This window comes from Arvicola amphibius, chromosome 4 (genome assembly GCF_903992535.2).
Source record: "Arvicola amphibius chromosome 4, mArvAmp1.2, whole genome shotgun sequence".
NCBI classification, from domain to species: Eukaryota; Metazoa; Chordata; class Mammalia; order Rodentia; family Cricetidae; genus Arvicola; species Arvicola amphibius.
In genome coordinates, this window is record NC_052050.1 from 106,573,072 (window position 1) to 106,593,739 (window position 20,668).

The 20,668-nt window shown below is 45.3% G+C and overlaps 1 protein-coding gene across 1 annotated transcript; it reads left to right on the forward strand.

The window, feature by feature from the left end:
* The first annotated feature begins 235 nt into the window (after positions 1–235).
* Positions 236–20,345, forward strand: LOC119813418 (zinc finger protein 14-like). Its single transcript, XM_038328730.1, has 4 exons — positions 236–377; positions 17,304–17,430; positions 17,565–17,625; positions 18,588–20,345. The coding sequence occupies exons 1-4, from the start codon at positions 375–377 to the stop codon at positions 19,687–19,689; spliced, it is 1,293 nt and encodes a 430-aa protein (XP_038184658.1). The 5' UTR covers positions 236–374; the 3' UTR covers positions 19,690–20,345.
* The last annotated feature ends 323 nt before the right edge of the window (positions 20,346–20,668 follow it).

The following is a 20,668-nucleotide window of genomic DNA, read 5'->3' on the forward strand; positions in this document are numbered from 1 at the left end:
CAGTCGGGTGCACAGGCGCACCCAGATCCCAGCCAGCAGTGGGACGCCTCTGGACAGCAGCCAGGTTTGGGCAGGACTGCGCTGGATCGTACCGGTATCAGTATCGTGCTGGTCCTGTCTATCAAGGAACAGGGACTCCCTGGAGCCAATCAGAATTGCGTATAAGCGGAGCCGTCCAATCGACAGCGGGCAGCCGCTCTTCCGGTGCCGCCCCGTTTGGCTCGTGTCTGCTGGTGTAGGTTGCAGCCAGGCGCACAGGGTCGGTGGTTGCGCCCAGCGGAGCGCACGGAGATCGGAAACGCGTACCGGCTGCAGCACGGTGCACACGGTCAGTGGAGACGCTCAGCGGAGCGCACTGAGGTTGGAAACGCGCCATGGTGAGTGCGGCGTCTTTCACGCCGGTGGGAGGCGGAGGGGCCGGGGACTCTGCAGTCGGTTGCTCGGAAGTTCCCGGAACTGCTTGATTGCAAACCACTCTCCCGGAGTCCGCAGCCGAACCGTAATGGAAAAAGGGACCGCCGTGTTTATGTGTGTTCAGGTGTTCAAGTGGAAAGGGAGACATAGGGCCCTCTCTGGGTTAAAAACTCTTGGGGTTGTTTCTAGAAATGTTCTTTTGGTGTTTAAAATTACACTTATTTTGTAGGGGTGGGCCGATAGGGAGGTCCGAGTCCCGGTCTCGGCTTGCACCTTGTGGATCCTGGGGATCGAACGCAAGTCCTCAGGCTTGGCAGCAAGCACCTTTTCAGCTGAACCATCGCGCAGGTCCCTTCTTTTTCTTTTTCCCTTATTGTTTTCCCTTATGTGCATATTCACAATCCAGGTGCCTAGGATGAGAGAAAGGGAACTCTCCCAGGGGTGGAGAGATGGCTCAGAGGTACTGAGTTCAATTTTCGCAGCCACGTGGTGACTCACAGCCATCTGTAATGGGATCTGATGCCTTCTTCTGGCGTGCAGACAGCACTCATACATTTTCCCCAACAGAAAAATTACAACTTCTTGGAAAATTTTCCCATCATTTGTTGTGGGTTTTTTTTCCTCCCATTATATCTCAAGCCAAAGGGATGGGGGTTGAAGGTCACTGTAACCCCGCCTGGCCAGCACTAATTTCGATACCTGTGCCAGGATCCTGTGCCAGCTGACCTACTTATGGACAGGAACAGGAAGGACCCAGTGCCAACAACAGAAAGAGCAATGAAATAATACCGGGCATGGTAGAGCTTCAGTGGGGCCGCAGAGGGACAAAAAGTCTCCATAATCTTGTGAATGGCCTAGTGTGGGTGCTGGGAACTGAACCCAGGTCCTCTGAAAAAGCAACAAGTGCTTATTACCACGGAACCAGCTCTCCAGCCCCTTAAGATTGGCGGGAGGGTGGCGGGGGTCCCCCTCTCACTCAAAGATCCTCCCTGGCTCCCAGGTGCCAGGGATTAAGGGTGTGGCCACCACCATGATCTTCAGAATCTGTGGTTATTTTAGCCTCAATTTTTTTTTTTTTTTTTTTTTTTTGGTTTTTTTGAGACAAGGTTTCTCTGTGTAGCTTTGGAGCCTGTCCTAACGCTCGCTCTGTAGACCAGGCTGGCCTCGAACTCCCAGAGTTCCACCTGCCTCTGCCTTCCGAGTGCTGGGATTAAAGGTGTGTGCCACCACTGCCCAGTTTAGCCCCAGTCTTTAGGGTGGTCCCTCTCCCTATCTCTCCTCCCTTCTTCCCTCCCTTTCTCTGTCCTTCTCTCCCTCTTGGGAATTTCAGTTCTCAGGGAGTTACCAGGAAACTGATACCTGAAGCCTAGAAAATTCCAGGTCTGCTTAGAACCCCGGGGCCCAGTGCCGAGCTTGTCAGCAGGCAGTGTCTGGGGCTCACGCGCTAAACGGGAAGCTGGAAAGCACCTTCTCCGTCCTTGCAGTGACCGTAAAGGAGGGACCGTGTGGTCTCAGGCCAGGGTGGGTTAAAATTCTCAAACTCTTTGATTTTCAGGATCCAGCTACTTGTTGGGTCTAAAATGTCCCCATAACTGAGTAGCAAAAGTGCTGTTACCCTCTGAGGCATCTCTACCACCCCATAATAAGAGACCCATATGCACCTCTTTCCCTCCCTCGTCTGCTGAGTCTCTGTCCTCTCATACTCCATGGCTTCTTTATTTTGTTGTGGTTGTGTGTATGTGTGAGTTTGTCTGTATGTGTGCCAGAGTGCGGGCGCCTGTGGAGGACAGAGGTACCAGGTGTCCTGGAGCTGGCATTAGAAACAATGTGGGTACTTGGATCTAAAAGAGCCAGCTCATCTCTACAGCCCCTCATGTCCTCCTTGGTATGTGGGTACCAGGCATGGTGGCCCAAGCCTGCAATCCCAACACTGAAGTAAAAGGAGGAAGAATTATTCTTCTAGGTCAGCCTCAGCTACATGAGACCTCATCTTCAAAATATGCATTGACACATGGTGGCTCACAACTGTCAGAGTAAAAGGGGGAAAGCAGATTTATTCTTAATAAGCCAGGCGTGGTGGTATGGGCCTGAATCCCCAGCATTTGGGAAACAGAAGCCAGAGAATTAAGTTCAGGGGCAGCCTGGATTACAAAAGAATTTGGGCCCCCCAAACACAGGGAAAGGCAGTTATTCCTGGCCTGTGGTCTCACTGCTAAGAAAGTAGAAGGAGAGGAGTGGGAGGTCAAGGCTGCTCAGGCCTACTTAGGAAATACGAGGCCAGCCGGAGCTACTGAGAAACTGAACAAAAACAAATAAGGAGCCAGTTGGTGCTGGCGCACATCTTTAATCCCAGCACTGGAGAGGCAGAAGCAGGTGGATCTCTGTGAGTTTGAGGCTAGCCTGGTCTACAAGAGCTAGTTCCAAACAGGCTCCAAAGCTACAGAGAAACCCTGGAGGGGGGGAACGGGACGACGGGACCAAACAAATAAGGAGATAAAATGCTAAGTACAAGTAGGATGTGACCTTATTGGAAGGAGTATAAGAATAGAAGGGAAGAGCTCACACTGAAGTTAGACAGATGAGGGGTGTGTGCATGGTGTATATTCCCTGTACCGACAGAGGCCAAAAGAAGACATCGCACCCCTTGGAACTGGAGTAACAGATGTTATGTAGGTGTGAGGAACCAAACCTGAGTTCTCTGCAGGAGCAGCGAGTGCTTCTAAGTACTGAACCATGCCTCCTTTTATGTATATGAATGTTTGCTTCTGTGTGTGCACGTGTGAGTGCGCACCATGTACATGCCTGGGACCCCCCCCCCCCCGCCCACCAGAAGAGCATCAAATCCCCTGGAATTAGATCTATAGACGGTCGTGAGCTGCCATGTGGGTCCTGGGTCCTGGGTCCTGGAAGAGCAGTCTGCATTCTTAACTGCTGAGCTGACTCTTTCAGCCCTGCCCTTTCTTCTTCTCTTCCTCTTTAAGATTTATTTTTTTGTTATGTGTGATTTGCCCTGTATTTATGCAAGTACACCACATACATGCCTGATGCCCACAGAGGTCAGAAGAGGGCGCTGGGTCCCCTAAAGCTGAAGTGACAGAAGACTGAGCTACCATGTGGGTGTAGGAACCAAACCCAGGTCTTCTGGGAACAAGTGCTCTTAACGGCTGAACCATCTCCCCACCATCCCCATCTATACCCCTTTTCACACTAATTTGTGCCTCTCCTTGTATCAGCTTTAATATAGTGTTTCTTAGAATTGGTTAATTACAGTCAAGTTGTTAAATATGTGGAACTGGAATTGTTCGTGATATTCCTTTGTGGTCCCTTTTATTTTCCTTTAGATTTTTATCAGTGGGTCCTCTTATTACAGGCATTGGTGGTTTCTAGATTGTCTTCTTTTTGTGCATCTTGTGTGTGTGTGATATGTGCGCATGTGCCATTGGAGGTCAGACATTCAGAAATCAGCACTCCTTCCCTGCTTCTCCCGGATTGAACTCCGTCACCAGGCTTGGCTGCAAGCACTTCCTCTCGTCCACCTTCTCTTTTTCAGTTTGACGAGAATTTTATCAAATCTCATCTATCTTTTCAAAGAATGGGCTTTTTCTTTTGTTGTTTTCTTGAGTTTAATTATTCATGGTCGCTGGGCATGGTGGCACACACTTTAATCTCAGCACTGGGGAGGCAGAGGCAGGCAGATCTCAGTGAGTTCGAGACCAGCTTGGTCTACAAAGGGAATGCCAGGACAAGCCAGGGTAAAACCCTGTCTTGAAAAACCAAACAACAACAACAACAAAAGAAAGGTAACTTCTCATATTGTTGGGATTGTCATAGTTTCAAAGGTGTGTGTGTGTGAGTCAGCTAGTGGTAGCGCACGCTTTTAATCCCAGCACTCAGGGAGGCAGAGGCAGGCGGATCTCTGAGTTTGGTGTACAGAGTGAGTTCCAGTAAAGCTAGAGATACACAAAGAAACGCTGTCTGGAAAAATACAAAGCAAAGCGTTATATGAGTGCATTGCTTAGGAAGGCCAGAAGAGGGTGCTGGGTCCCCTGGAGCTAGGATCACTGGTGACTGCTGGGCATCCCCTTGGGTAAGTGCCTCAGCAGTAGAGCCACTGCTACCCACTCCCACTCCCATGTAACCTGACACCGCGTTAGAAACATACCTGTAAAGGTTTGCGGGTGTTTTTTTTTTTTTTTTTTTTTTTTTTGTGAACAGCTGACTGTATTAGCATTGTTTGATGCGAGTATTGTTTCTTTCTCTCAAGATTCTGTAGTCTACAGGTACTTTAGGTAAAGTTCCACCCTTTCAGTTAGTGCTAGAAGTACATGTGTTTTATTTTCCTTATTTTTTTTTAAGGGAAAAGGTTTATTTCAGCTCAGTTTCTATTTGCGGTTGATCATGGAGGGGATGTCACAGCTACAGGAGCTGGAAGGAGCTGGCTATCTTTGAAATGATTGGCTTTTATTTATGTGCCTCTGGATGCTATGGGAAGACAGGCTGTGCCACCAAAACCTGGCTTCTATTTCTTCACCATCCCTGTTGATTGAGTTTTTGTTTTAAAATTGCGTGGGGTGGGGTGTTGTTTGTATCTATGTACCACATGCATGTGTGTTTGTTTGTATCTGTGTACCACATGCATGTAGTTCACACAGATCAGAAGAGGGCATCAGATCCCCTGGAACTGGACTTAGATTGATGTGAGCCACCTTGTGCATTCTAGGGATTGAACAAAAAATGCTGCTGACCACCAAGTGCTTTCTCTAGAGCCATCATCAGTGATGATGCTGATTGTTGGGTGTGGGGTACACATGCCATCAGACATGTGTCCATAAAAGAGTAACTTAGAGGAGTCAGTTCTCTCCAGGGGTCAGACTGGGGTCACAGATTTGCACAGCAAGCACTTGGGCCCACTGAATATTCCGGCCAGGTCCCTGGTGTGATTCTCCTGTTATTTAAGTTGGTGGGATCCCTTCCCAAATTCAGATCCTAGATACCAGGAGAGGTTGAACTGTGTGACCTGGCTGCTCGCAGACCATCTTGGAATGCGTATTCGCTCCTTCAGCACTGCAGACGGTAGCGCTGCCTTCAGTCCCCTGCTGAGGAGATGCTCCGGCACTGCAGACGGTGGCACTGCAGACGGTTCCGGGGCTTCTGAAACCCTCACACTGACTTACATGCAGGGAAATACCAATGAACATTAAATAAAAATAAACTATATTTTTTAAAAAAATATTATGAGGAGTAGCCATGATACCTCCCGCTCCTTATTTTTAAATAATGTTTAAGCTGTCTTAGTTCTTTCCACAAAAGATTGACCCAAGGGTTATGTGGAATGCCTGTGATTAGGGTTGTATCAAACCGTTGGCAAAATTCCTGAAAAGACTTGGCAGTGTGTACAGGAGAATTGTCAGTTTTCAGTTTTCAATATTTTATAGGGGCATAAATTTTTATTATTTTGTCAGAAAACAAAATATCTGTATAATAAAAGCAAGAAGAAACAATGTGGTTTGTTTTGTTTTTTAGCTCTTTTTAAAGCAGTAGCAACAAGCCAGGTAGTGGTGGCCCACGCCTTTAATCCTGGATCTCTGAGTTCAAGGCCAGCCAGATCTACAGAGAGAGTTCCAGGACAGGCTCCAAAGCTACAGAGAAACCCTGAAAGAAAAGCAGTAAACAACAAACTTTTGACATATAAAGTTGGGCTGTTTGTCATTTCTTTCTTTTTCTTGTTGAATGAATGCCAATAGTTGAGGTTCCAGCAGCCCTTCAGTGGCCGCAGCCAGAGATGATCCTTCAGTGTGTGGAGGCCCAGTATAAGGACAGACGGCACTGTGGCACGCAGCATTAGCATCTCATGACAGTTGCTGGACAGCAATTATTCCTGCCTCCCCCGCAGACCCCGGAAAGATGGGAAACAAAGTCTCGCTCTGTCTCATCAGGGCCCCCGTCTAAGTCTAGAAAGTTCCATCATGCTCGGAGTACCATTTGTCCATAATCCTCAGGAGGATGTGTGAGCATCACAATACATGTCTTCTGTTCATATCTCAGAAGTTACAGGCATGTTATTTTGTTGGTTTCTAAGTTCTAAGATGTCAGTTTCTTTAACATCTCTCTGAATAAGTCAGACCTCTACAATAAATATTTACCCCCAGTAAGACAAACTTTAGTAGTTGGTTTGTTTGTTTTTCTTGCAACAAGGGATTTCAATTCATCTCACAGGCCCCATGGAATTAAAAATGTTAATAGGTTTTCTTTGAAATTAAATACATTGCCATCATTTATCCTAGAAATCTTGTGTATAGACTAGAAACTAGGGTCATATTAATTCCTGTTCCACTGAGAAAACAGAGGGTTGGATAAAGCTTTCGTCATTGCTTCAACCTTGAAACAATCTTGAATAAGTAAAAAGCAGTTAGTGTTTGCATGGCCATTTAAATCCTTAATTTTCTAAATTACATATACCCTCTGAATTTTCTTTTCATTCTTCGTTTGTTTTACATCCCAACCACAGTTTCCCTTTCCTCCTCTGCCTCCCCTGAACCATCCTCTCCATTTCTATTCGGAAAAGAACAGGCCTTCCGTGGATAGTATAGTGAACACGCATGGTATATCAAGCTGTAGTAAGACTAAGCACCTTGCCTTGTACTAAGGCTGGGCAAGGCAACCAGTATGAGGAAAAAGTTTTATCCTGACCTCCATACATGTTCACAGTATGAGACTTACACATCAAAAAATGTACAATTTAAAAACTATAAATAAAGCCTGTTTTGTGCTCACCACACTGAAGGTATCATGCTTAATTTTTTTTTTTTTTTTTTTTTTCCTCATGGTTTATTTTTTTTTATATTTAAAAATTTCCATCTCCTTCCCTCCTCCACCCCCCTCCCTCCCCTCCTTCTCCCCTTTCTCTCCCCTCCTTCTCCCCCTTCCCTCCCCTCCCCTCCACCCATACCTCCCCTCCCTCCCTCTCAAGGCCAAGGAGCCATCAGGGTTCCCCACTCTATGCTAAGACCAAGGTCCTCCCAACTCCCCCCAGGTCCAGGAAGGTGATCGACCAAGCTGAGAAGGCTCCCACAGAGCCCGTCCATGAAGAAGAATCAGAGCCCAGAGCCATTGTCCTTTGCTTCTCAGTCAGCCCCCGCTGTTGGCCACACTCAGAGAGACGGGTTTGGTCGCATGATCCATCAGTCCCATTCCAACTGGAGTTGGTGATCTCCCATTAGTTCTGTCCCACCGTCTCCATGAGTGAACAGCACCCCTCTCGTTCCTGACTTTCTCCCTCATGTTCTCGCTCCTTCTGCTCCTCATCGGGACCTTGGGAGCTCAGTCCAGTGCTCCAATGTGGGGCTCAGTCACCTTCCCCATCTGTCGCCAGCTGGAGGTTCCCTCACGGTCCTGACTTTCTTTCTCATGTTCTCTCTCCTTCTGCTCCTCATCAGGACCTTGGGAGCTCAGTCCGGTGCTCCAAGGTGGGGCTCTGTCATTTTCTTCATCTATCGTCAGGTGGAGGTTCTATGGTGATATGCAAGAAATTCATCAGTATGGCTATAGGAACTGGCCTTTTCAGGCTCCCTCTCCTCAGCTGCCCAAGGAACTAACTGGGGGCGTCTCCCTGGAAACCTGGGAACCCCTCTAGGGTCAAGTCTCTTGACAACCCTCAGGTAGCTCCTTAAATTCAGATATATGCTTCCCTGCTCTCATATCCACCCTTCCTATATCCCAAGCACCCCATTCCTCCGAGCTCCCCCCGCTCTCCCCTTCACACTTTTCTCTCCCCATCTTCCCTTGGCCCAGTCTTGCCCAACCCTCAAGTTCCCAATTTTGCCTGGCGATCGTGTCTACTTCCAATATCCAGGAGGATTACTATATCTTTTTTGGGAGTTCACCTTCTTATTATCTTCTCAAGGATCCCAAACTTATAGGCTCGATGTCCTATAATCATGGCTAGAAACCGAATATGAGTGAGTACATCCCATGTTCATCTTTATGGGTCTGGGTTACCTCACTCAGAATAGTGTTTTCTATTTCCATCCATTTGCCTGCAAAGTTCAAGATGTCATTGTTTTTTACCGCTGAGTAGTATTCTAGCATGTATATATTCCACAGTTTCTTCATCCATTCTTCCACTGAAGGGCATCTAGGCTGTCTCCAGGATCTGGCTATTACAAATAATGCTGCTATGAACATAGATGAGCATATGCTTTTGTTGTATGATTGGGCATCTCTTGGGTAGATTCCCAATAGTGGAATTGCTGGGTCCTGGGGTAGGTTGATCCCGAATTTCCTGAGAAACCGCCACACTGCTTTCCAAAGTGGTTGCACAAGTTTGCATTCCCACCAGCAATGGATGAGTGTGCCCCTTACCCCACAACCTCTCCAGCAAAGGTTATTATTGGTGTTTTGGATTTTAGCCAATCTGACAGGTGTGAGATGATATCTCAAAGTTGTTTTGATTTGCATTTCCCTGATAGCTAGGGAGGTTGAGCATGACCTTAAGTGTCTTTTGGCCATTCGAACTTCTTCTGTTGAGAATTCTCTGTTCAGTTCATCGCCCCATTTTTTAATTGGGTTAATTGGCATTTTACCGTCTAGTCTCTTGAGTTCCTTATATATTTTAGAGATCAGACCTTTGTCAGTTGCAGGGTTGGTGAAGATCTTTTCCCAGTCAGTAGGCTGCCTTTGTGTCTTAGTGACAATGTCCTTTGCTTTACAGAAGCTGCTCAACTTCAGGAGGTCCCATTTATTCAATGTTGCCCTTAAAGTCTGTGCAGCTGGGGTTATGCATAGGAAACGGTTCCCTGTGCCCATTTGTTGTAGAGTACTTCCCACTTTCTCCTCTATCAATCTCAATGTGTTCAAATTAATATTGAGGTCTTTAATCCATTTGGACTTCAGTTTTGTGCATGGTGATAGATATGGATCTACTTTCATTCTTCTACAGGTTGACATCCAGTTATGCCAGCACCATTTGTTGAAGATGCCCTCTTTTTTCCATTGTGTACTTTTGGCTCCTTTATCAAAAATCAGGTGTTCATAGGTTTGTGGTTTAAGATCCGGGTCTTCTATACGATTCCATTGGTCAACTTCTCTGTTCTTATGCCAATACCAAGCCGTTTTCAATACTGTAGCTCTGTAATAGAGTTTGAAGTCAGGGATGGTAATGCCTCCAGAAGTACCTTTATTGTATAAGATTTTTTTGGCTATCCTGGGTTTCTTGTTTTTCCATATAAAGTTGATTATTGTCTTCTCAATCTCTGTGAAGAATTTTAATGGGACCTTGATTGGGATTGCATTGAATCTATAGATTGCTTTTGGTAGAATTGCCATTTTTACTATGTTGATCCTCCCAATCCGCGAGCAGGGGAGATCCTTCCATTTTCTGGTATCCTCTTCAATTTCTTTCTTCAAAGACTTAAAGTTCTTGTCATATAAATCCTTCACTTCCTTGGTTAGCGATATTCCCAGATATCTTATGCTATTTGTGGCTATTGTGAAAGGTGATACTTCTCTGATTTCCCTCTCTGCTTCCTTATCCTTTGTGTATAGGAGGGCGACTGATTTTTTGGAGTTGATCTTGTATCCTGCCACGTTACTGAAGGAGTTTATCAGCTGTAGGAGTTCTTTGGTGGAGTTTTTGGGGTCGCTTATGTATACTATCATATCATCTGCAAATAATGAAAGTTTAACTTCTTCCTTTCCAAATTGGATCCCCTTGATTCCCTTATGTTGTCTTATTGCTATTGCTAGAACTTCAAGCACTATATTGAAGAGATAAGGAGAGAGTGGACAGCCTTGTCGTGTTCCTGAATTTAGTGGGATAGCCTTGAGTTTCTCTCCGTTTAATTTGATGTTAGCTGTCGGTTTGCTGTAAATAGCTTTTATTATATTTAGGAATGACCCTTGTATCCCTAATCTCTCCAAGACCTTTATCATAAAAGGGTGCTGAATTTTGTCAAATGCTTTTTCAGCATCTAATGAGATGACCATATGGTTTTTTTCCTTCAGTTTGTTTATATGATGGATTACATTAATAGATTTTCGTATGTTGAACCAGCCCTGCATCTCTGGGATGAAGCCTACTTGATCGTAATGGATAATTTTTCTAATGTGTTCTTGGATTCGGTTTGCCAGTATTTTATTGAGAATTTTTGCGTCCATGTTCATGAGTGAGATTGGCCTGTAATTCTCTTTCTTGGTTGAGTCTTTGTGTGGTTTAGGTATCAGGGTAACTGTAGCTTCATAGAAGGAATTTGGCAGTGACTCTTGTGTTTCTATATTATGAAATACCTTAAGGAGTATAGGTATTAGGTCTTCTTGGAAGTTCTGGTAGAATTCCGCATTGAAACCATCTGGTCCTGGGCTCTTTTTGGTAGGGAGGTTTCTGATAACAGTTTCTAATTCTTCGCGACTAACAGGACGATTTAGAGCATTTACCTGGTCCTGGTTTAACTTTGGTATATGGTATTTATCTAAAAAACTGTCCATTTCTTTTACATTTTCCAATTTTGTGGCATACAGGCTTTTGTAGTAAGATCTAATGATTTTCTGAATTTCCTCTGTGTCTGTGGTTATGTCCCCCTTTTCATTTCTGATCTTGTTAATTTGCGTGTTCTCCCTCTGCCGTTTGATTAGATTGGCTAAGGGTTTGTCAATCTTGTTGATTTTCTCCAAGAACCAGCTTCTTGTTTCATTGATTCTTTGGATTGTTTTCTGTGTTTCTATTTTGTTGATTTCTGCCCTCAGTTTGATTATTTCCAGTCTTCTACTTCTCCTAGGTGAGTCTGCTTCTTTTTTTTCCAGAGCTTTCAGGTGTGCTGTTAAGTCACCAATGAGTGCTTTCTCCGTTTTCTTTAAGTGGGCACTTAGTGCTATGAACTTTCCTCTTAGCACTGCTTTCATTGTGTCCCATAGGTTTGAGTATGTTGTGTCTTTGTTTTCATTAAATTCAAGAAAGACTTTAATTTCTTTCTTTATTTCTTCCTTGACCCAGGTGTGGGTCAGTAGTTGACTGTTCAGTTTCCATGAGTTTGTGGGCCTTCTGGGGGTAGCATTGTTGTTGAATTCTAATTTTAATCCATGGTGATCCGATAAGACACAGGTGGTTACTAATATTTTTTTGTAACTGTGGAAGTTTGCTTTGTTACCAAGTATATGGTCAATTTTCGAAAAGGTTCCATGAGCCGCAGAGAAGAAGGTATATTCTTTCCTATTTGGGTGGAATGTTCTATAGATGTCTGTTAAGTCCATTTGGTTCATTACCTCCATTAAGTCTTTCAATTCTCTGTTAGGTTTCTGTCTGATTGACCTGTCCATTGGTGAGAGAGGAGTGTTGAAGTCTCCAACTATTAGTGTGTGTGGTTTGATGGCTGCCTTGAGTTCTAGAAGTGTTTCTTTTACATAAGTGGGAGCTTTTATATTAGGGGCATAGATATTCAGGATTGAGACTTCATTCTGAAGGATTTTTCCTGTTATGAGTATAAAGTGTCCCTTTCCATCTCTTCTGATTGATTTTAGTTTGAAGTCAACTTTGTTGGAAATTAGTATGGCCACACCCGCTTGTTTCTTAGGGCCATTTGCTTGATAAACCTTTTCCCAACCCTTTACTCTGAGTAGGTGCCTGTCTTTGTGGTTGAGGTGTGTTTCTTGTAAACAGCAAAATGTTGGATTCTGTTTTCGTATCCAGTCTCTTAGCCTGTGCCTTTTTATAGGTGAATTGAGTCCATTGATATTAAGTGATATTAATGACCAGTGGTTGTTAACTTCAGTCATTTTTAGTAGTAGAGTTTGTGTGTTTCCCTTCTTCTAGTTGTGCTGGTGAAGGGTCGCTAGATGCCTGAGTTATTGTCGGCGTTGTTGGACTCCTTGGTTTGTGATTTTCCTTCTATTACTTTCTGCAAGGCTGGATTTGTGGCTATGTATTGTTTAAATCTGTTTTTGTCCTGGAATATCTTGTTTTCTCCATCAATGGTGAATGCAAGCTTTGCTGGGTATAATAGTCTAGGCTTGCATCCATGTTCCCTAAGTGTCTGTAGCACATCTATCCAAGCTCTTCTGGCTTTCATGGTTTCCATTGAGAAATCAGGTGTAATTCTGATAGGTTTCCCTTTATATGTTACTTGACCTTTTTCCTTTGCAGCTCTTAATATCTGTTCTTTATTCTGTATGTTTTGTGTTTTGATTATTATATGGCGTGGGGATGCTTTCTTTTGATCCAGTCTATTTGGTGTTCTGTAGGCTTCTTGTACCTTCATAGGAACATCCTTCTTTAGGTTGGGGAAGTTTTCTTCTATAATTTTGTTGAATATGTTTTCTGGGCCTTTGAGTTGTAATTCTTCTCCTTCTTCTACCCCAATTATTCTTAGGTTTGGTCTTTTCATGGTGTCCCAGATTTCCTGAATGTTTTGTGTTAAGAATTTGTTAGATTTGTTTAGTTCTTTAATCTGTGAGTTTATTTCTTCTATAGTATCTTCAGAGTCCGAGATTCTTTCTTCCATCTCTTGTATTCGGTTGGAAATACTTGTCTCTGAAGTTTCTGTTCGTTTACTCAGAGTTTCCATTTCCAGTCGTCCCTCAGATTGTGTTTTCTTCAATACCTCCATTTCATTTATCAGGTCTTGTACTGTTTCCCTTACCTGTTTGATTGCTTTTTCTTGTTTTTCTTGTTTTTCTTGGGTATCTTTGAGAGATTTATTTATTTCGTCTACCTTTTTGTTTGTCATCTCCATTTCTTTATGGCAGTTTTTTACCTCCTGTTTAAGGTCCTCTATTATTTTATAAAGTACTGTTTAATGTCGGTTTCTTCTATATCTTCTGGGGTAGGGTGTTCAATTCTTGTTGTTTCGGGATGTCTGGCTTGTGGTGATGTCATGTTGCCTTTCATGTTGTTGGAGGAGCTCCTGCATTGGCGCCTGCCCATCTCTTCCTTCAAAAGGAGCGCGGAGGTGTTTGGTGTCCCCAAAGAATGATGGATCCTCCCCAAAGAATGATGGATCCTCCTGCAGACTGTCAGGTCCCCTTGCAGGCCAAGCAGCTCTCAGACAAAGGCCTACCTTGCTCCGGGCAGTCAAATGCAGGAGGGGACCTCCCACCGGCCTGGGCGCACTCAATTCCAGGTCCCCAGAGCCCAAACAGGCTGAGCTGTGGGATTTTGTGGCCCCAAAGACGGGAGGATGAGGCAGGGGGAGGGGGGGAGGATTCTGGGTGCAAGCTGGGAAGGGACAGGGAGAGAGAGGCAGTATCCGGGGAGAATAACCCCTGCAGGAAGAGCAGGAAGTGTGCTGGTGGCAGGGGGAGTTGTGGAGAGTCGGTGGTCCCTCACCGGGCAGCTGCCGAGGTTCGGGCACTCACTCCTCACTCACCCCAAAGAACGATGGATCCTCCTGCAGACTTTCAGGTCCCCTTGCAGGCCAAGCAGCTCTCAGACAAAGGCCTACCTTGCTCCGGGCAGTCAAATGAAGGAGGGGACCTCCCACCGGCCTGGGAGCACTCAATTCCAGGTCCCCAGAGCCCAAACAGGCTGAGCTGTGGGATTTTGTGGCCCCAAAGACGGGAGGATGAGGAAGGGGGAGGGGGGGAAGATTCTGGGTGCAAGCTGGGAAGGGACAGGGAGAGAGAGGCGGTATCCGGGGAGAATAACCCCTGCAGGAAGAGCAGGAAGTGTGCTGGTGGCAGGGGGAGTTGTGGAGAGTCGGTGGTCCCTCACCGGGCAGCTGCCGAGGTTCGGGCACTCACTCCTCACTCACCCCAAAGAACGATGGATCCTCCTGCAGACTTTCAGGTCCCCTTGCAGGCCAAGCAGCTCTCAGACAAAGGCCTACCTTGCTCCGGGCAGTCAAATGAAGGAGGGGACCTCCCACCGGCCTGGGTGCACTCAATTCCAGGTCCCCAGAGCCCAAACAGGCTGAGCTGTGGGATTTTGTGGCCCCAAAGACGGGAGGATGAGGAAGGGGGAGGGGGGGAGGATTCTGGGTGCAAGCTGGGAAGGGACAGGGAGAGAGGGGCAGTATCCGGGGAGAATAACCCCTGCAGGAAGAGCAGGAAGTGTGCTGGTGGCAGGGGGGGTTGTGGAGAGTCGGTGGTCCCTCTCCGGGCAGCTGCCGCGGTTCGGGCACTCACTCCTCACTCACCCCAAAGAACGATGGATCCTCCTGCAGACTTTCAGGTCCCCTTGCAGGCCAAGCAGCTCTCAGACAAAGGCCTACCTTGCTCCGGGCAGTCAAATGAAGGAGGGAACCTCCCACCGGCCTGGGTGCACTCAATTCCAGGTCCCCAGAGCCCAAACAGGCTGAGCTGTGGGATTTTGTGGCCCCAAAGACGGGAGGATGAGGAAGGGGGAGGGGGGGAGGATTCTGGGTGCAAGCTGGGAAGGGACAGGGAGAGAGGGGCAGTATCCGGGGAGAATAACCCCTGCAGGAAGAGCAGGAAGTGTGCTGGTGGCAGGGGGGGTTGTGGAGAGTCGGTGGTCTCTCTCCGGGCAGCTGCCGCGGTTCGGGCACTCACTCCTCACTCACCCCAAAGAACGATGGATCCTCCTGCAGATTTTCAGGTCCCCTTGCAGGCCAAGCAGCTCTCAGACAAAGGCCTACCTTGCTCCGGGCAGTCAAATGAAGGAGGGGACCTCCCACCGGCCTGGGTGCACTCAATTCCAGGTCCCCAGAGCCCAAACAGGCTGAGCTGTGGGATTTTGTGGCCCCAAAGACGGGAGGATGAGGCAGGGGGAGGGGGGGAGGATTCTGGGTGCGAGCTGGGAAGGGACAGGAAGAGAGAGGCAGTATCCGGGGAGAATAACCCCTGCAGGAAGAGCATGCTTAATTTTTTAAAAAAAATTTTGTCACATTAAAAGCACAGCATTTCACTGCCTTTATTGTTGTCATCATTAGTGAGGCTACCACCTGGCTTTTATAAAACACATAAAAAAGAGCTGGGCAGTGGTGGCACCCGCCTTTAATCCCAGCAGCTGGGAGGTAGAGGCAGGTGGATCTCAATTATTTCAAGGCCAGCTGCCTGGACTACAAAGTGAGTGCTAGAACGTGTGTGTGTGTGTGTGTGTGTGTGTGTGTGTGTGTGTGTGTGTGTGTGTGTGAACTTAGAGGCTAAGAACAAGATTTTTTTAATATTCCCTCTTATTAAACATATTCTGTTGCAAATTGCTTAGATTATTCTGTGTAAAGCTTGAATAGCTATAAGAAAATAAAACATGTGGTTTAATGTCTTAAAAAAAAAAGTCAAGCTTTTGCAAAGATCCTCCACTCAGACAAAAGAGAAGGTTCCCCAGAAATAGAAACAAGAAGAGAAGGTGTACAGGGAGCAACTGGTCCATTCTGAGTGCACAGGCCTGCTAAAGACCCTTAATGCTTAAATAAAGCAGCTGTAAAATTCCTGAGTTATTGTCCTGGCTTGTTAGGATCAGGCGTTTCCCTCAGCTGGGAAGAGAAAGTCACCTCATGTTGTCTCCTGTCTCCTGGGCACAATGCATCAGAGACTTGTACCCTGAGGTAAGAGTTAATTTTCCTATGGAGGATGAGAACACACACACACAACAACCTCAATGAGAGACGAAGTGAAGCAGGGAAGTTTTCATCCTGAGGAACTGCACTTCATGGAGAGGGGTTAAGAGCAGAGGAAATTGGAGCTGTAGGTAGCGGAGCAAAATACCACACGGAGGAGGAAAAAACCTCAGCAAGAGAGACACTAAACACTCCATGTATCTTTGGGTTTCAGTTTTTCTTATCCCCGTGCTGGTTTTTTTTTTCCTAATCACTTTCATTTTTAATTTTAACTGTCTTTTGTTTTTTGATACTTTTGAGGGTTTCTCTGTGTAGCTTTGTAGCTTGTCCTGGAACTCGCTCTGTAGACTAGGCTGTCTGCCTTCTGGAGTGCTGTGGCTGGATTTAAAGGTGTGCACCACCTTGCCCAGCTACAAATAACTTTTTTAATGTTTGGAGTTATACACACTGTTGTCTGCGCTTACAAAGGAAAGGCTGCTCCTTCTGTTTATCTGTCCTAATTAGCTGTAATTGTCAACTTGACCAGCCTAGAGTCATCTGAGAGGGAGTCTCAATTGAAGGATTGCCTAGACCAGACGGATGTGGTCTTCTCTGTGAAGAAAACTGTCTTGATTGTAGATTGATACAGTATGATGCAGCTCACTGTCTGCAACAACATTGCCTGGACAGATGAGTAAGAGGCTTCGCGTGAGCTAGTGGTGTTTCTCCACAGTTTCTGTCCTCAGTTCCCACTTGAATCTGTGCCCTGGTTACCCTCGATGATGGACTGTGACCTGGAAGTATAAGCCAAGTAAACTCTTATCTCAGTTAACTTTCCTGTGGCTGTGAAGGGACACTATGACCAAGGCAACTTAGAAAAGAAAACATTTAAGAGCTTGCTTACAGTTTCATGGGATGAGTCCATGACCATCATCAGGGAACATGGTGGCAGGCAGGCAGGCAGGCAGGCATAGTACTGGAGTTGTAGCTGAGAGCTTATATCTGATCCATAAACAGGAAGCAGAGCACATTGGGAATGGCATGCATGGGCTTTAAAAGCCCACCCCCAGTGACACCTCCAAATCCTTCCTTAAAAAGTTCCACCGACTGGGAACCAAACATTGAAATGTATGAACCAGTGGGGCATTCGCATTCAAACCATCACACATTCTTTCCTCACCTAAGTTGCTTTTGGTTGGAGAGTTTCATCACAGCAACAGAAATCACACTAGAACACTGTTGCGTGAAATTACAGTTGCAGTGTGGGAAGAACTGTAGATGATAGTTCTCATTACCAAGTCCTGGAACTGACTGAAGCATTATCCTCTCAGCCTGGTATCAATAAACAATAAATACCAGCAGCTGCTGGTCTCCTTATTTGTGGTAACATATTTCCATATGTTTCAGGATTCGATAGCCTTTGAGGATGTGGCTGTGTACTTTACCCAGGAAGAGTGGGCCTTGCTGGACATTTCCCAGAAGAATCTCTACAGAGATGTGATGCAGGAAACCTACAGGAACCTGACTTCTCTAGGTGACATTGCTGCTTCACGCCCTGTTGCTTTGTTGAGTGCTGGGTGCACATGCTCAGGCTTGGTCTCATGCACTAAGCATCTAATAATCACCTTATACATTTTTTTAAAAAATTATTCTGTGTCTGTATTTTAGGAACAGAATGGGAACAATGGGATTTGGACACTTACTACAGAAGTCTGAAGAGAAACCTGAGGTATTGGACACCCACAAATAACTGTGTCCTTAAAGGGGATCATTGGATATTGGGAAAATATTAGAAAGAGCACAAATTCAAGCTATTTATTCTTTTAAAGGCAATCTTCGTAAGCTCTGAAAATGAATGCTTGTATGTGCTGTGGATATTTGAGGTTGGCAAAACAGTTTATGTAAAAGCAGTATTAAGGTCTTCCAGCTGGGGCCAGAGCATTCAAATATGTGAGCCTGAGGTGGCTGTTCTCATTCAAATTACCACATGCACATCATTTGAAACAAATAACTAAGGGGGCTGGAGAGAGAGCTTGGGTTAAGAGCACTGGCTGTTTTTCTAGAGGACTCAGGTTCAATTCCCAGCACCCACATGACAGCTTATAACTGTCTGTAACTCCAGTTCCAGGGGATCTGATACCTTCAGCAATGTGCATAAAGTTAAGTAAATTATTAAAATACTATAAAACATAAAAGCATTTTTAAAAAGTAATAACAAAATCTTTAAAAATTAATGATAGGAGCTTTGGTCCAGCCAGCTTTCAGACCCTTGAATCCACTTATGTGAAAGCTGGGGTCAGGTGGGCAGTGTGCAGCACATGGAACCTGAGTACTTTATTGTCACACCACAGAGGTGGACTCTGCTGGAGGTGTCTGTAGGCAGCAGTCTCGGGGATGTCTTTACACACACCGGTCAGCTGTTTGTAGTGCTTGAACACACTGTCAGTGTTAGCTCTCAGCCTGGAGGAAGGCTTTGTTAGTCTGAGACATGGCTGTTCCCGTGTCAGCAGTGTGCATTCAGGATTTTGTCTCCTTTTTACACATTTACTCCAGGACTTCCTTGTCTGCTCACACCTTGGGGCATAAATGCCTAAAATACCTTTTGAATGTTCCTAGTATAAATCTAATGTCTACTAAGTATAAAATTGTTTATAAGCAAACTCTTAAGATTCTATTTTTTAATTCTTACAGAATCCAAATGGTAAATGGAGACCATGAACTTAGAGACAATGACCAATGGAGAGAAACCACAGCTCAAAATCCACTCTGTATCACAAGCAAAAAAATGCCTGAACCAAAGCTTCCTGAATGTCAGTCATCCCTAAAGAGGCATGTTACATTCAACCCTCAAAACAGACCATGCGACTATCAGAAATATGTAAAGAAATACTGTGAATGTAGAACATGTGGTGAAGTCTTTATGTGTCCCAGCTCCTTTAAAAATCATAAAAAGGTCCACAGTAGAGAGAAACCTTATAAATGTCTGCATTGTGAGAGAACCTTTAGTTACCGCTTCTGGGCTGAAAGGCATATGCTAACTCATAGTGCAGACAGGCATAAATGCAAGCTGTGCGGGAAAATATTTCCTAATGCTGATACCCTTCGGGGTCATAAAATAATTCACTCCGGAGAGATGCCTGAATGTAAGGATTGTGGGAGAATGTTCTGGACTTCCAGTTCCCTTGAAATGCATAAAAGGCTTCATACAACAGAAAAACTTTATGAATGTAAACACTGCAGGAAAACCTTCAAGAATTATTGTTCCTTTAGACTACACGAAAGGACTCACACTGGGGAGAAACCTTATGAATGTAAGCAGTGTGGGAAAACCTTCAGACATTCCAGCCATGTACAAGCACATAAGAGAACTCACACTGGAGAGAAGCCCTATGAATGTAAGCAGTGTGGGAAGACCTTCACTTCTGGGCATTGTGCAAGAAGACATTTAGGGACTCACAGTGGAGCCTGGCCTTACAAGTGTGAGGTGTGTGGGAAAGCTTATCCGTATGTCTATTCCCTTCGGAATCATGAAAAAAGCCATGCCAAAGAGAAACTTTATGAATGTACGCAGTGTGGGAAAACCTTTAAATATAGGGCTTCCTTACGAAACCATTTGACCACTCACACTGGGGAGAAGCCGTATGAATGTAAGGAGTGTGGGAAAACCTTCAGTTGTTCCAGTTACATTCAGAATCACATGAGAACACACGGGCAGCCCTATAAATGTGAAGAGTGTGGTAAGGCGTTCTCATTCTCCAAGAGTCTTCGAAGGCACATGAATGTACACAGTTGATTGGTGGGAAGCTTTATGAGTTAGAGGTCGAGTATAAGAAGAACTCCACACATTCAAGCTCATGTTCAAAATGAGCCTGTGAGCGCAGTGAGTTTGCATTGGTTTCGGTTAGACGGGCCACAGTTTGGTGTGCCAAAGCCTATGAGTTGAAAGTGTGTTGGGAAGCGTTTGAACACTGAGGACTTAACTGGAGGTGAATACTGACCTGGGAAAGCTTTTTGCTCATCCTTGATAGCATACATGGGATGATAGTGGAGAGAAACTCTATCACTGTTAGCAGTATGGGGAACATTTTACCTTGAATTCCCAGTGTGGGAAAGTCTTCAGTAGGCTCCACCGCAGACCCAGACTCTCTAAATGGAGGAATACTTGGACTCTTGCAATGTTAACATGTTCAAATGCCTGAAATGAAGCTGAGTCCCCAAATCTCATAAACCTAAGAAGTATAAAACCCGCTGTGTCAGTATACTGTGGATTTCTGATTCTTAGTCATAATTCTGTTGGTACTTTTTGTTTAGTTATACATAATTTTTTAAGTACTTTTGTAATTAATGGGCCAGTAAAATCTGACTTTGTAAATGTCCAGACTTTTGTCATAGTCCTCGACTGTTCAGGTGTGGCTGTACTTTGTTGTTTGTTTTCTAATAAAAACGTCTTTTTCCAGCACAAAATTTACTTGGTCCTTTGTACTAAAATAATGCTGCTTTTTATGCTTGTTATGTCGTGGGAGGGAGGTGTGTGCACATGTGTCAGCTGCCTGCAGAGCCCAGAAGAGAGCACTGGATCCCCTCGAGCTGATCTTAGGTAAGAGAAGCTCTGAGTCCTCTCTCCAGCCGCACGTTTCTGGGGAATGTTCTCATGGCGCTGTAATGGTGTCTCAGAGGAGCATCCCTGGCTCCCACACTGTCACTGCAGATCTGTTTGTTCGTGGATGTTGCTTTGAAAATTGGCTTTCCTTGGGGGAGCCATTCAGTGGCTT

What these genes read in the sequence shown, in the direction of transcription:
- LOC119813418 (XM_038328730.1), top strand. An exon ending in CAGGAACCTGACTTCTCTAG is followed by an intron (nt 17,431 to 17,564) that starts GTGACATTGCTG and finishes TCTGTATTTTAG; the next exon opens with GAACAGAATGGGAACAATGG. An exon ending in AGTCTGAAGAGAAACCTGAG is followed by an intron (nt 17,626 to 18,587) that starts GTATTGGACACC and finishes TAATTCTTACAG; the next exon opens with AATCCAAATGGTAAATGGAG.